The following is a 13,997-nucleotide window of genomic DNA, read 5'->3' as shown; positions in this document are numbered from 1 at the left end:
TCACAAATACTTAATGATGAGGCCCATATTAAAAAATAAAATGATTTTTTCACATTAAATTTTTAAAAGTCTTATTAAAAAGCAACAGCTGTCCTTTTAGCAGAGTCCATCAAACTTTTAAAATATCATAGTTTGAAATGACTTATCTGATTAAATTTTTGTACTTCTGAAAAACCTAATTTTAATTTTTTCAATTTGCATTTTTAATTAGAACATAGAACACTACAGCACAAACAGGCCCTTCGGCCCACTAGTTGCGCCAATTGTAAAACTATGTTTATATTTTTAATTTTGTAAAAGTAACCTTGTCTACTACATCTGATTTTCCAAATCCTTTTCATTGCAGTAGTCTGTTTTATATGTAACACTTGTGGTGCAAGGACTACATTAAACTGGGAGGGAATCCTCCCTCAAGACAATCCAAAGTTCTCGCCTTAGGGAACGCAGTAGGTTTGTGCATAGATTTATCCAACATTAGTGGTGAATGGAGTTGCTGACTGTCAAATCCAGGCCCATATGTTAACAGTGGGACTATTTCCTACAATTGCTGCCTATCAGCCGGTTTGTCTTAACAGCCAACATTAAGTTTTTTACTTATTAGTGTCACGAGTAAGCTTACATTAACACTGCAATGATGTTATTGTGAAAATCCCCGAGGTGCCACACTCCAGTGTCTGTTTGGGTACAGTAAGGGAGAATTTAGCATGGCCAATCCATCTAACCAGCACGTCTTTCGGATTAATGGAAGCTACACGTTTGTCAATCCTATTATAGTAACAGTGATAAAAGCAACACATCCTGTTGGATCATGAAGAGTTCTCTAGCTGAAGTCAAATGAAGTGTTACTGAGGAACCTTTCAAGATGCCTCTTCATTTAACTGAGTGCTGGCAACATATCACAGAGAATGCTGACCAGGGAACATACCACCAACGACGTTTTGGTCACCACAGTAAAGGGTTTAGTAGCTGCTGAAAGTATATAGCAGAGAGCAACCAAATGATTAAGTTAAGGAAAACATTCATTTAGTCACACCAGGAATGGCCTTCTGCCTGCACACAACAGTTTTGTGTTCAATGTCAAAATGTAAACCAAACAAGGACAGACTCCACACCCAATCAGGACATCACGCAGCACAAATGTAACATCACAAATAAGAAGTCATCACAGCTACGAATTTAAAGGCCTCCTTGCTCTCTGAATTTTTATCGAGGACTCAAAGCACAAAAATTAATTCAAAAAACATGGCATGTGTCATTTTCACCAGCAGTGTTTGCTGGTACATTATACCATGGTTCTAGTGACAGGCCTTTTATTTTGATCTTGCGCTGCCTCGATACATTGATGTGAAACACTCCCAAACTTCTTCACAGCCAATGACTGAAAAACACAGCAGGCAATGAAAAATTTCATGACGTCCAATAGTTTGTTAACTAGTAATTTCAAAATGGCAGTCTGGCTACTGATTTTCCCACCCACGGACTTTCGTAATAAGGGAGACTGGCACAAGGACAGTGTATTGCATTACATCGGCAAGTATGTGGTAAGACTATAGAATAGACTCCCCTTGAAGATGATGGATGCAGTTAGTATTGATTGATTCAAATGCAAATCAGATTTGTTTCTTCCATAATATTTTGGGATAAATATAAGAGCAATTTGGGACATGACATATGCTACATGTTTACGCTTGGAAGGAACAGAGGACTTTGGACCAAATCTCTGAAATTCTCTAACCAAAAGAACTTGGACATTAAGTCAATTAACATATTGACGGCTGATTTGATGGATTTCCTGGGCACTAAGTGATAGGCGGCTAGGGCAGGAAAGTGGAATTGAGCCATGATCATATTGAATTGTGCAGCAGGTCCAAAGGGCTATACAGCCTATTCCTGCTCTCATTATGTTCTTATATTTCCCAAAGCTTTCCACTGCTGGGGCTATCCCTCTCCTCATGTCTACATCAGGTGTAGACTACTGACAGATTTCGATTGCCAGCATTAGTTAACGACTCCACTGTCATTGAATTATACAATGCCAAAATAGTAGAATTTGAATTAAATTGCCATGGTCTTCTTTTATCTAACCATTCCTACATAAGCACGTTAGATTATACTTTAAAAGGTGGAACAATGATTAAGGTTCTACCGGATAATGAAATAAAACAGTGAATATTGTATGAAAACATATTGGTGATACAACTACAGTACAAATTGAATTGAAAGAATTTCTACGATTTATTTCAAGTCTAGACACAGGAAACCATCTCCGTGCACAAATTCCATTTGGCATTTTTAAGTATCCAAAGGGAGAAGCAGTTTTGTGCAAGTGCTAACAAGCAATAGAAAAATTTACCAATATTAAATTAGAACAAAATATTTAGGAACTTCATATCCCACATATTGGATGTTTGTTTGATTATGCTCATTTGGAATGTTTTGTTTCATTAAAAGTGCTATACAAGTTTTTGTAGAGATAAGAAACTAAGAGCAGAGAAAGGAAGAAGAGAAAAACGTTTACTGTAGGATTAAGAAATTTTCTAACACTGCATTTCTCATCCCTGCTCACCACCTCCCGTCCATGTGAAATCAATACTTTAGATCCTCATCGACTCAATGCGACATTTCAGTTCCTTATGGAATTATGAACAATACTCTTGATGAGGAGGAATTTAAATAATGTAAACTTTGCTTCTGCTGCAGAAACAATCAGGTATATGAACAGATGGGGCTATACGAATGTACTTCTAGAATGTTCCTTTACGACGTGTGAAAAATAAGTAAGTGTTCCTTACCTGTCTTACTCTTTTCTTTGAACTTCCAACTCTGAATATTCCTACTGTTTGAAGGCCTGCAGAAAGATCAGTAAATAATTATACAACATACATCACTGGCTTTCACAACTTCATGGTGAGAAAATATATATATATGTAGCAGGTTGTACACAAACAAAAAAAGGTGCCTGACTGAACCATAACTCAGAAAAAAATCTCAACGGCATTTGAAGTAAATCATTCTATTGTCAAAGTATCATTTGGAAGAAATTTTAGGCTTTTTTTGGCTGTCTTTTGAAAGACCCCAAGGTTCAGGTATTTGTGAAGGTTCTTTTTTCTTTAACTTGCCTTAATGATGTGAGTGATTCGGGCAAGATTGAATTTATTGCCAATACTTGGTCATCAGAAAAGATGATAGTGATGCTCAAAAATGATAAGGAATTTCAGGATATTGACCCAAAAACAAAGGGGTGGCCATGCATGTACGTGTCAGGATGCTCCCACATTGCTGCACTTGGTGTTCATGGTGTAAGTCACAGGGAAAGGAGATACTTTTAAAGTAATGTTATTGGTATGCAGGAGTGAATCTTATAGAAAGTAGATCTGTAGTCGCAGTCTGATGGTGCCACTGATTTAGTGGATTTTGAGTAGAGTGGTTCCGTAGCAATCAAATGTATTGCTTTCCCCTTAATAGTGGCAAGTTTCTTGTGTTTTGTTGACATTGTATCCATCTAGGTGAGTGGAAACAATTCCTTGATTTGAACCTTGTTGATGGTGGAAAGGTCTAGCTATCAGGAGGTGAGCCACCTAACCAGCACACCTTTCGGATTAATGGAAGCTACACATTTGTCAATCTTATTATAGTAAGAGTGATAAAAGCAACACATCCTGTTGGATCATGAAGAGTTCTCTAGCTGAAGTCAAATGAAGTGTTACTGAGGAACCTTTCAAGATGCCTCTTCATTTAGCTGAGTGCTGGCAACATATCACAGAGAATGCTGACCAGGAAACATACCATCAATGATGTTCTGGTCACCACAGTAAAGGGTTTAGTAGCTGCTGAAAGTATATAGCAGAGAGCAACCAAATGATTAAGTTAAGGAAAACATTCATTTAGTCACACCAGGAATGGCCTTCTGCCTGCACACAACAGTTTTGTGTTCAATGTCAAAATGTAAACCAAACAAGGACAGACTCCACACCCAATCAGGCCATCACGCAGCACAAATGTAACATCACAAATAAGAAGTCTTCACAGCTACGAGTTTAAAGGCCTCCTTGCTCTCTGAATTTTTATCAACTCAAAGCACAAAAATTAATTCAAAAAACATGGCATGTGTCATTTTCACCAGCAGAGTTTGCTGGTACACTATACCATGGTTCCAGTGACGGGCCTTTTATTTTGATCTTGTGCTACCTCGTCACATTGATGTGAAACACTCCCAAACTTCTCCATGGCCAATGAGTGAAAAACACAGCAGGCAATGAAAAATTTCATGATGTCCAATAGCTTGTTAGCTAGTAATTTCAAAATGGCAGTCTGGCTACTGATTTTCCCATCCACTCACTTTTGTAATAAGGGAGACTGGCACAAGGACACTGTATTGTATTACCACGAGGTTCAAACATTTGTGCTGCTCTTGTGGTCATGGCTTTGATATGAATGATGCAGTTAAGCAACTGTCAATGATGACCCTACACACTCCCAAATAAAAGATCACTGGGGAAATACTCAGTGCCATTGAAAGTCAGTGAGAGATGTTGGGCCTTTCCCTGTTGAAGACCGTCACTATTTGGCATTTAAGTTTCACCCCTGTTCTGGAAATTTGTCAGCCCAAGAATGATTGTTGTCCAAAGCCCTTCTGTAAACCATCACAGATTCCTGAAAAGGAAACAATTCCTGAGCTCACAATGTTGATGAAGCAACAGTTGTACTCAAAGCACTTCTCTGAGGAGATCCTGCAATCATGTCTTGGAGCAATGTTCAGTGGATGAACTTACTTGTTAAAAAGGACTTTTGCTATTGGATAATTTTCCATCAGATTTGCATTAACCTCAATTTTGCCATGATGATTTGCATCGGATCACTGCATTAACATCAAGAGCAGCTACCATCATTCGTCCTCTGGAATTCAGCCATGTATCAATAGCATCCAGGTATGGATTAAGGTCAGAATGAGGTCTGGAGTTTGGTAGTAGTAGCAGGACCTGAACATAGGTCATGAGATTATTGGTGAATAGACATTATTTGATAACATTATTAATTATCCTTCATTGATTATTAGTGGAGGTGGCTAAGCAGATTAAATATATCCTGGGTCTTGTGGATAAGAAGCTGAAATAGCTGTGCTGAAATTACTGAACAGGAAAAGGTTAGTTCTGGTACGTAGCTTGACTGCACTACACCCAGAATACAATTCAAACTTCATCCAGATGCACACAGCCATTTCTTAATGGCACATGAAGTTGATATTTAGGATACTGGAGACAAGTTGAGTGGGATCATTCATTTGGCACTTGTGCCTGAAGGTGCTGACAAAGATCTCAGCTCTGTTTCCTTGTACACATGGGAATGTAGGATCAGCAGTAGTCCAATCCATCCCTTCAGCCTATTCAGCAATTTAAATAGGATATGGCTGATTTATGTCTCAGCTCCATTCATCCACCTTTGATCACCAACTTTTGGTTTTCTTGCCCAACAATAATTTGTCAATCTCAGATTTGAAAATTTTAATTGCAGCATTTTGCAAGAGAGTTCCAGACTTCCGCTACCTTTTGTTCGAAAAAGTGCTTCCTGATTTAACTAATGTGCAATGATTTAGAACATAGAACATAGAAAAACTACAGCACAAACAGGCCCTTCGGCCCACAAGTTGCACCGATTGTATCCCTACCTATAACCCTCAATTCTATTAAGTCCCATGTACTCATCCAGGAGTCTCTTAAAAGACCTTATTGAATTTTCCTCCACGACCACCAGCGGCAGCCAATTCCACTCACCCACCACCCTCTGAGCGAAAAAAAGGATCAACACAGATGCACGAAGTTTGGTTCCTCCACCCAGAATGGTGGACCTTCATTTTTCTCACTTTATCATCATAAGAACATAAGAAATAGGAGCAGGAGTAGGAGTAGGCCATCTAGCCCTTCGAGCCTGCCCCGCCATTCAATAAGATCATGGCTGATCTGTCGTGGCTCAGTTCCACATTCCCGCCCTCTCCCCATAATCCTTAATCCCCTCTCTTATCAAAATCCCATCAACCCGCGTCTTAATCTTCATTGAGTTTTTTCTATGCCCACTACCCTACATATGTCAACATTCCACTTGGCCAGTTTGAACCTGAGCCACTTTGATCTGGTATCCTGGCAAATCTAAAAGGTAGTGGGTCCACAATAACTTACCAACTTTGATTTCTTCTTGTAATTTTCCAACAAATTTTTGCATACTGTGAAATATGCATGCATATTTCAACTTTACTTTCAATGGTGCAAAAATATCCTACATATCTTGTACCTCATAAATTGACCTAGAACAATATTTACCATACTTTTCTAGATGTTGGCAGCAGCTGTCCACTAATCTAGGCACCTGGCGATAAATAGGATTTAGGCTTAGCTTTTTGTCTCTTTGTTTTTCTTTCTTATTTGGGACTTCTGTTGGGAGAGAAAGTTGCAAAGCTTCTAATAATCGCGACTGATCGTCATCCAGGTCGGTAATGGAATCCACAGACATTCCACCCTGCAGAAAGAATATAAACATGGCATAGGTCAAAGAATGAAATGATCTAGAAGGACTGAGAGCAATATTGCAAAACCTAATGACTGTTGACCTCAGTTATGACATTTTACCAATGTAGTAAAGTCTGAAGATTATTGAAATCTGCTTAAAAGAAATGTGCCCAGGATATGCATGCGGTTATTAGTTCACAAGCTTGTGGCTAAATGATCAGGTTCAGCCTGCAAGAAATACATTCCTTTTGTACAGAAAAGGTTTTATAAATAATATATATGCATCTACATATGTTAAAGGATTCAAATGGAGGCTTATTCAATTGTAGATTAGAATTTTTGACTCTAACTTCTATTCCCCTTCCCCAACATTCTACTAAGCACTGGCTCATTTTCCAGATACTAAACTGCTTTTGAAACCTCAATTGTGATGGGTAGGAAGAGCATGCCCATTAGGAGGGCACAACCCTCCTGTGCAGATCTCTGTGGCCACATTGGTAAAGGTCACAAGTAAGGTGCCCAATGCCTGTGTGGGGCTCTCCCCCAGTGCAAGATTTGATTTCCTTGAGGCACCTCAAGCTCACATTCAGGTGGAAGGAAAGTGCCATGTTGTCGTGTACCCACTACTTCTTATCCAATTTACCACCTGTACTGTGCACCTAGCCTGAATTTCTAGGGGCTATATTTTTTCATTTCTACATGGCACATCCAGAATGTTAAAGAAATTCTATCTGCACCTTGCACAAGTCTCTTTTAGCTGTTGCATGCAGCAATATAGATATCAGAAAATGCTAATTTCCCCAGACCAACAGATAAAAAGCATTTGTTTCAATCTTGGTATCGATCAATAAGATTTAGTAGTTTCTCAATTTCAGCAGTATTTATCAAACTGATTTAATCCGTGTAAGTCCAAACGCCTTGCATATTACTCGACACTACTCAACAGCCCGAACCTTTTCTAGTATTAAAATGACGGTACTTGATCATGTTTGTCTGCTTTAAAATGTTGTAAGACAAAGGCAATATTAGCCCCAGGTACCCTTAGAGGTTGGGAGTTAAAGCTAAAGCAAATTGAATTAAAAAGGTATAGCAAGGAGGTGATTATATGAGAAGTATTCAGCTAGCATGAAAATGGGAGAGTTTCAGATCCATTTTTTGGTTGAATCTCATGCACTTAGTGCATGAAGAAATGGGCGAGACTGTTTCCAGCCATTAGAGACAGTGGATGGGGATTAATTTGCTAGCCAGCTTGCTGTAGCAGCAGAGGGAGCTATTACGTATTGTGCAGATCTGTGTGGCTGCACATGCACAACTGCAACAGCAGAGGCCTGACAGAGAGAGAGAGGGAGAGAGAGAGAGAGAGAGAGAGAGAGAGAGAGAGAGAGAGAGAGGGGAGAGAGAGAGGGAGAGAGAGAGATCTGTCAGGCTTCTGCTGTTGCAGCTAGCATCAAAGAATCCTCCTCCCCCCGCTTCAATGCATTACAATCAACAAATCCCCCCCTAACCAACATCCTGGCTCATCCTGACCCAAATATTGTACTCACAAGAACAGGTCAGAGGCTGAGAATTCTGCAGCGAGTCACTCACCTCCTGATTCCTCAAAAGAAGCCTGTCCACAAGGCGCAAAAAGTCAGGAAAGTGATGGAATGTTCTCCACTTATCAGAATATGTGCAGCACAACAAAATTCAGACACTCAATACCATCCAGGACAAAGCAGCCTGCTTGATTAGCATCCCATCCACTCCCTCCACCATCGATGCAAAGGTGGCAACAGCGAGTACAGTATACAAGATGCGCTGCAGCAACTCACTAAATCTCCTTCAACAATATCTTCCAAACACATAACCTCTATCACCTAGAAGAAGGGCAGCAGGTGCATGGGAACACCACAAGTTCCTCTCTGTATGACCAATCATTCTGCCTTGGAAATGTATTGCCATTCGTTCACTGTCATTGGGTCAAAATCCTTCACCACCTTCTCCACGGCAATTAAGGATGAGCAATAAATACTGGCCTAGCCAACGATGCCCACACTGCATTTAAGAAAAACACATTTATTTTCTGTCTGTTCGTTAAAGAAGTGGATCAGTGAGGGTTTTAAAGCAATTTGAATCTGCCCTACCAGTGTAATTTTACTGTGCCAATGACATGAAGTGTTTTTCAAAAATCTTTCAACTCCAGCTCTGTGTTTTGTTCTAATCCCAAAGTAACGTCTCTTCTTCAGTTCAGTTTTTGATGAAAGTCATCAGCTTGCATTGAAGAGCTGCCTGAAATTATTGGCAGGCATTATAAGTAACAATCTTGTCTTTATAATTAATTTATTTCATGATAGGAAGTCTCAAGAAATTACTTAGTATTGATAGTTATCTGCAATAAACATTAGTTTTAAGTGATAGGAACTGTCTGGTGAATCTCAAGTATTTTTATTCCCATTGGTAACCAAGATTATAGCTAATGAGGAAGTTTACAGAAAATTAGTTACACAATAGCTATCAAGATCCTATTTTCCTCCATTGTTCTTCAACATGAAAGAAACTACCTGGTATACAATCCCTTCAGTGCTGAAGCTGGCCATTCGGCCCATCAATTCTCCAATAGAGCATCACATCCAGAACCTATGCATGTAACCCCATGTAGTTACTCCACTAATCCCCCAAACCTACACATCTTGGGACACTAAGAGATAACTTAGCATGACTAATCAACCTAACCTGCGCATCTTTGAACTATGGGAGGAGACCAGAGCTCCAGAGGAAACCCACACAGACACAGGGAGAATGTGCAAATTCCACACAGACTGTCGCCGAGGCTTGAATCGAACCTGGGTCCCTGGTGCTTTGAGACAGCAGTGCTAACCACTGTGCCACCATGTTGCTCTTGTCTACAAGGCGAGTTTGTGTTGAGACAGCTGATTTATCTGCTTTAATTCATTGTTTTTTTTCCCTGTTGTTCGCTGTCTAGAGTACAGTGCGAGCATATCTCATCCCATCATGGTCCAGAGTGAAAACCTGGGGTGATCACGGATCATTCTTACCAGACTTCCGACAGTGAGGAAGGTTATCTTCATTGCAGTGGGATCTTGATCAATTGGGCCAATGGGCTGACGATTGGCAGATGGAGTTTAATTTAGATAAATGCAAGGTAATGCATTTTGGTAGATTTAACCAGGGCAGGACTTACTCAGTTAATGGTAGGGTGTTGGGGAGAGTTACAGAACGAAGAGATCTAGGGTAAATTGCCCTAACAGTGATTAGCTCCTTGAAAGTGGAGTCACAGTTGGACAGAGTGTGAAGAAGGCATTCAGCTTGCTTGGTTTCATCAGTCAGAATAATGAGTACAGGAATTGGGACATCTTGTTGTATAAGACATTGGTAAGGCCACACTTGGAATACTGTGTGCAGTTCTGGTCACCCTATTATAGAAAGGATATTATTAAACTAGAAAGAGTGCAGAAAAATTTACTAGTGTGCTACTGGGACTTACTGGACTGACTTATAAAGGAGAGGCTGAATAGATTGGGACATTTTCCTCTGGAGCGTAGGAGGCTCAGGGATGACCTTATAGAGGGCTATAAAATAATGAGGGGCATAGACAAGATAGATGGCCAATATCTTTTCCCATAGGTAGGGGAGTCTAAAACTGGAGGGCATAGGTTTAAAGTGAGAGGGGAGAGATACAAAAGTGTCCAGAGGAGCAATTTTTTCACACAGAAGGTGGTGAATGTCTGGAACAAACTACCAGAGATAGTAGTAGAGGCAGGTACAACTTTATCTTTTAAAAAGCATTTAGATAGTTACTTAGGTATGATGGGTATAGAGGGATATGGGCCAAATGCAGGCAATTGGGATTAGCTTAGGGGATTTAAAAAAAGAAGGGTGGCATGGACAAGTTAGGCCAAAGGGCCTGTTTCCATGCTGTAAACCTTTATGATCCATGACCCCAATTCAAAGCATGATGTGTTCTTTGAGAGAAATGAGAAACCTCCTTAAGGTTCAGCTAACATTCAGAAGGCAATGACTGAAGGCTGATGCCTCGCACCATTTAATATAACTGGACATTTTTAACAAAATTAATTTTACTTAAAATTTTAGGCGACAGTAATAAAATTGGAAGACACTATCTGTCTTCTACCTATAGATAGCACTTTGCCACAGAGACACTGTTCATTAAAAGAGAAGAACAATGAGACAAAAGGGATGTTTAGACACAGGAGAAAACATTTTGGGTTTCTCAGACTCAAACAAAACATTCCTGAAATGAACACAAAGAGCTGCCTTGTTGACCTGCACCGACTTTATTGACAAAGGATTCACTAGGAAGTGAGGTTGTGTACTAGTTATGCTAAAAGATGAGTGATCGAGAATGCTTGGACAAACAATCCAGAGAACACGAGATCAAACCCATCATGGCAGTTTGATCATTTTAGTTCAATTTAAAAACCCTGTAAATAAAAACTTGGCCTCAGTAAAAGTGACCATCACAAATTGTCATAAAAAAGCAAAGCATATGGTTAACTGATGTCCTTTGTGTGAAGGAACTTGAGCCACACACCAATATGATTAACTGCCCTCTGTAGTGGCCTAACAAGCCAGCTGGTTGGATCCAGTTGCTGCAAATTCAAACAGGCATCCAACTCTACTTTTTCGGTAGAACTGAGCAATAAATATAGGTTTTGCTGTGATGCAAAATACTGCATTTAACAGAGGCTTTGTACGATGTTTTATGAACTCTGCCAGCTTGGATAATCAGAAGCTTTTTCCCAGGGTGGAGAAGTCAATTACTAGGGGGCATAGGTTTAAGGTGCGGAGGAGCAAGTTTTAAAGGAGATGTATGAGGCAGATTTTTTTTTAAACACAGAGATTAGTGGGTGCCTGGAACTCGTTGCCGGGGGAGGTAGTGGAAATGGATACGGTAGTGACTTTTAAAGGGGCGTGTTGACAGGTGCATGAATAGGATGGGAATAGAGGGATATGGTCCCAGAAGGGCAGAGGGTTTTAGTTAAGTCAGGCAGCATGGTCAGTGCAGGCTTGGAAAGCCGCAGGGCCTATTTCCGTGCTGTAATTGTCTTTATTCTTTGTCCTCTGTAATAGTGGCCACTACCAGTGCAACTGCTGGAACAAGCTGTTTCCTCACATCTTTCATTTCAGGCTATTAAAAGGCAGGATTTCATTTCTGTTACAAGTAGAAGTAGATAGAACATTACAGCGCAGTACAGGCCCTTGATGTTGCACCAATCAGTGGAACCAATCTAATGACCCTCTAACCTAAATTATTCCAATATTATCCATATGCCTATCCAATGACCATTTGAATGCCCTTAAAGTTGGCCACAACTGCTGCAGGCAGGGCATTCCATGCCCTTACTACCCTCTGAGCAAAGAACCTATCTCTGATATCCGTCCTATAATTATCACCCCTCAATTTAAAGCTATGTCCCCTCGTGTTAGCCATCACCATCCAAGGAAAAAGGCTCTCACTGTCCACCCTATCTAATCCTCTGATCATCTTGTATGCCTCAATTAGGTCACCTCTTAACCTTCTTCTCTTTAAGCGATTTGCCTTTTAAAAAAAATTGCAAGGCACTGAAGTCAAGGTCCAGAAAGAAATAATGCCAGCTCTTCTGTAGAATGACTGTCTCTGAATCAATCCACTTTGTAGATATTTTTACTGTTTAATAAATAAATATGGATTAAAATCACTTATATTTTAGAATGAAACAGCCAAGGAGGTTATTCAGCCTATCACATCTTTTGATTTATTATTTTCACTGTATACCAATACGTGCAATAAGTATTGTTTCTTGTGTGCTAACCAAAGTATACCATATATAGGGAAGGAAAGGAGGTGCAGAAATAGTTTTACAGTCATAACTAGGGCATAGAGAAAAAGCAACTTAATGCGAGGTGGGTCATTCAAAAGTCTGCTGGCAGAAGGGAAGAAGCTGTTTTTGAGTTGGTTGGTATGTGACCTCAGACTTTTGTATCTTTTTCCCAATGGAAGAAGCTGGAAGAGAGAATGGGGTCCTTAATTATGCCAGCTGCTTTTCAGAGGCAGCGGGAAATGTAGGCAGTTTCATTAGGTAGCAGGTGTGTTTGACTGTTGGACTGGACTTTGTTTACGACCCTTAGTAAATTCTTGCAGTCTTGGACAGAGCAGGAGCCATACCAAGCTGTGAAACAACCAGAAAGAATGCTTTCTACGGAGCATCTGTAAAAGCCGGTGAGAGTTGTAACGGACATGCCAAATTTCCTTAGTCTTCTGACAAAGTAGAGGCGTTGGTAGACTTTCTCAACAATAGTGTCAACATGGAGGGACTAGGACAGATTTTGGTGATCCGGACACCTAAAGCTGTTTTTAAAGGATGATCTAATTAATCCTACATGCCTTCAAATCACTCCTTTACAAATATTCTTCACTTGCCTGGATCGGTGCAGCTCCAACCATACACAAGGAATTCATCAACATTCAGGACAAAGCAACCCACTTGATCAGCACCCCATCCACCACTTCAACATTCCACTCCCTCCTCCACCACCATCACACAGTGCCAGCAGTGTGTACCATACACAAGATGCAGTGCAGATACTCAACAAACTCCTCAAATAGCATCTTCACCACCCACCCTCCCATTCTCCACTTCTGTAGTTTACACCTGGTGACAGTGAATACGCTCAGCACCACACACTCTCCTCTGCACACACTGTTATGGAAGTGCCTTCATTAAGCTGTGTAAGTGAATCAAACTAAACTGTATTTCTTTGACGATTAACTAAGAAACCAATCCTTAGAATCCAAATCCAGCCTCCCTAGTCTTGTCAATCTGTCCAGGATGGCAAGACAACGGCAGCTGAGAATAGGTTTCTCAATCATACCCTCCAAAATTACATAGCTGATTTGACCAGCACTAGGAATAAGATGAAAAATGAACTAAGCAAGATCTTGGATATCCTACTGCAAGGTTAATGCTCAAGGGATGCTTGTATTGCTGTTATTTGCTACAAGTACAAATTATCTTCAATAAAATGAACAACTTGGAATTATAAAGTATCGTCTACAATTTCAATGCTACAAACTATCTTAACTATATTTGAATGAATCAAAACCACTTGATTCCATCGTCCCCCTAATGAGCCTGTACCATACATTGCTTGCTTCATCACTGAATTAATATTTCTGTAGATCAGTTGTGAATTAGCCAAAAACATCACATGGGAGCTACTGTCAGTCAGCTCCTGTCTACAGGTCTATTTTGACAGACAAACTTTATAAACAATCTCAAAAAATAATGCAAAGTACAGTAAAGATTTATATCCAGAATCTATCTATATTAAGTGACAAGTTGAACCTTTAAGAATAAATGAACAGACTCTCTTTCCTTTGGTTACACCATGCTAATCACACTATCAGTCATTACAGTGACAGATTTACAATGTAAAATTGAACATAAGTTTGCAAGTTCCCAGATTTCACCATCTGTCTTCCTCAAGTGATATTCA

At 39.9% G+C, this 13,997-nt stretch overlaps 1 protein-coding gene across 5 annotated transcripts in view; it reads right to left on the bottom strand.

Moving 5' to 3' along the window:
• Positions 1 to 13,997, bottom strand: part of LOC145353375 (rho GTPase-activating protein 6-like) — a 554,657-nt gene that overhangs the window by 46,050 nt on the left and 494,610 nt on the right. For all 5 annotated transcript variants that reach the window (XM_080204082.1, XM_080204083.1, XM_080204087.1 and 2 more), the window contains exons 5-6: positions 6,315 to 6,510; positions 2,793 to 2,848 (exon numbers count right to left, since the gene is read on the bottom strand). In XM_080204082.1, coding sequence (XP_080060208.1) covers positions 2,793 to 2,848; positions 6,315 to 6,510 — 252 coding nt within the window. The remainder of the gene's footprint in view (positions 1 to 2,792; positions 2,849 to 6,314; positions 6,511 to 13,997) is intronic.

This window comes from Carcharhinus amblyrhynchos, chromosome 15 (assembly GCF_965287045.1).
Source record: "Carcharhinus amblyrhynchos chromosome 15, sCarAmb.v2.hapA, whole genome shotgun sequence".
Taxonomy (NCBI): domain Eukaryota; kingdom Metazoa; phylum Chordata; class Chondrichthyes; order Carcharhiniformes; family Carcharhinidae; genus Carcharhinus; species Carcharhinus amblyrhynchos.
This window is presented reverse-complemented; position numbering and strand designations above follow the sequence as displayed.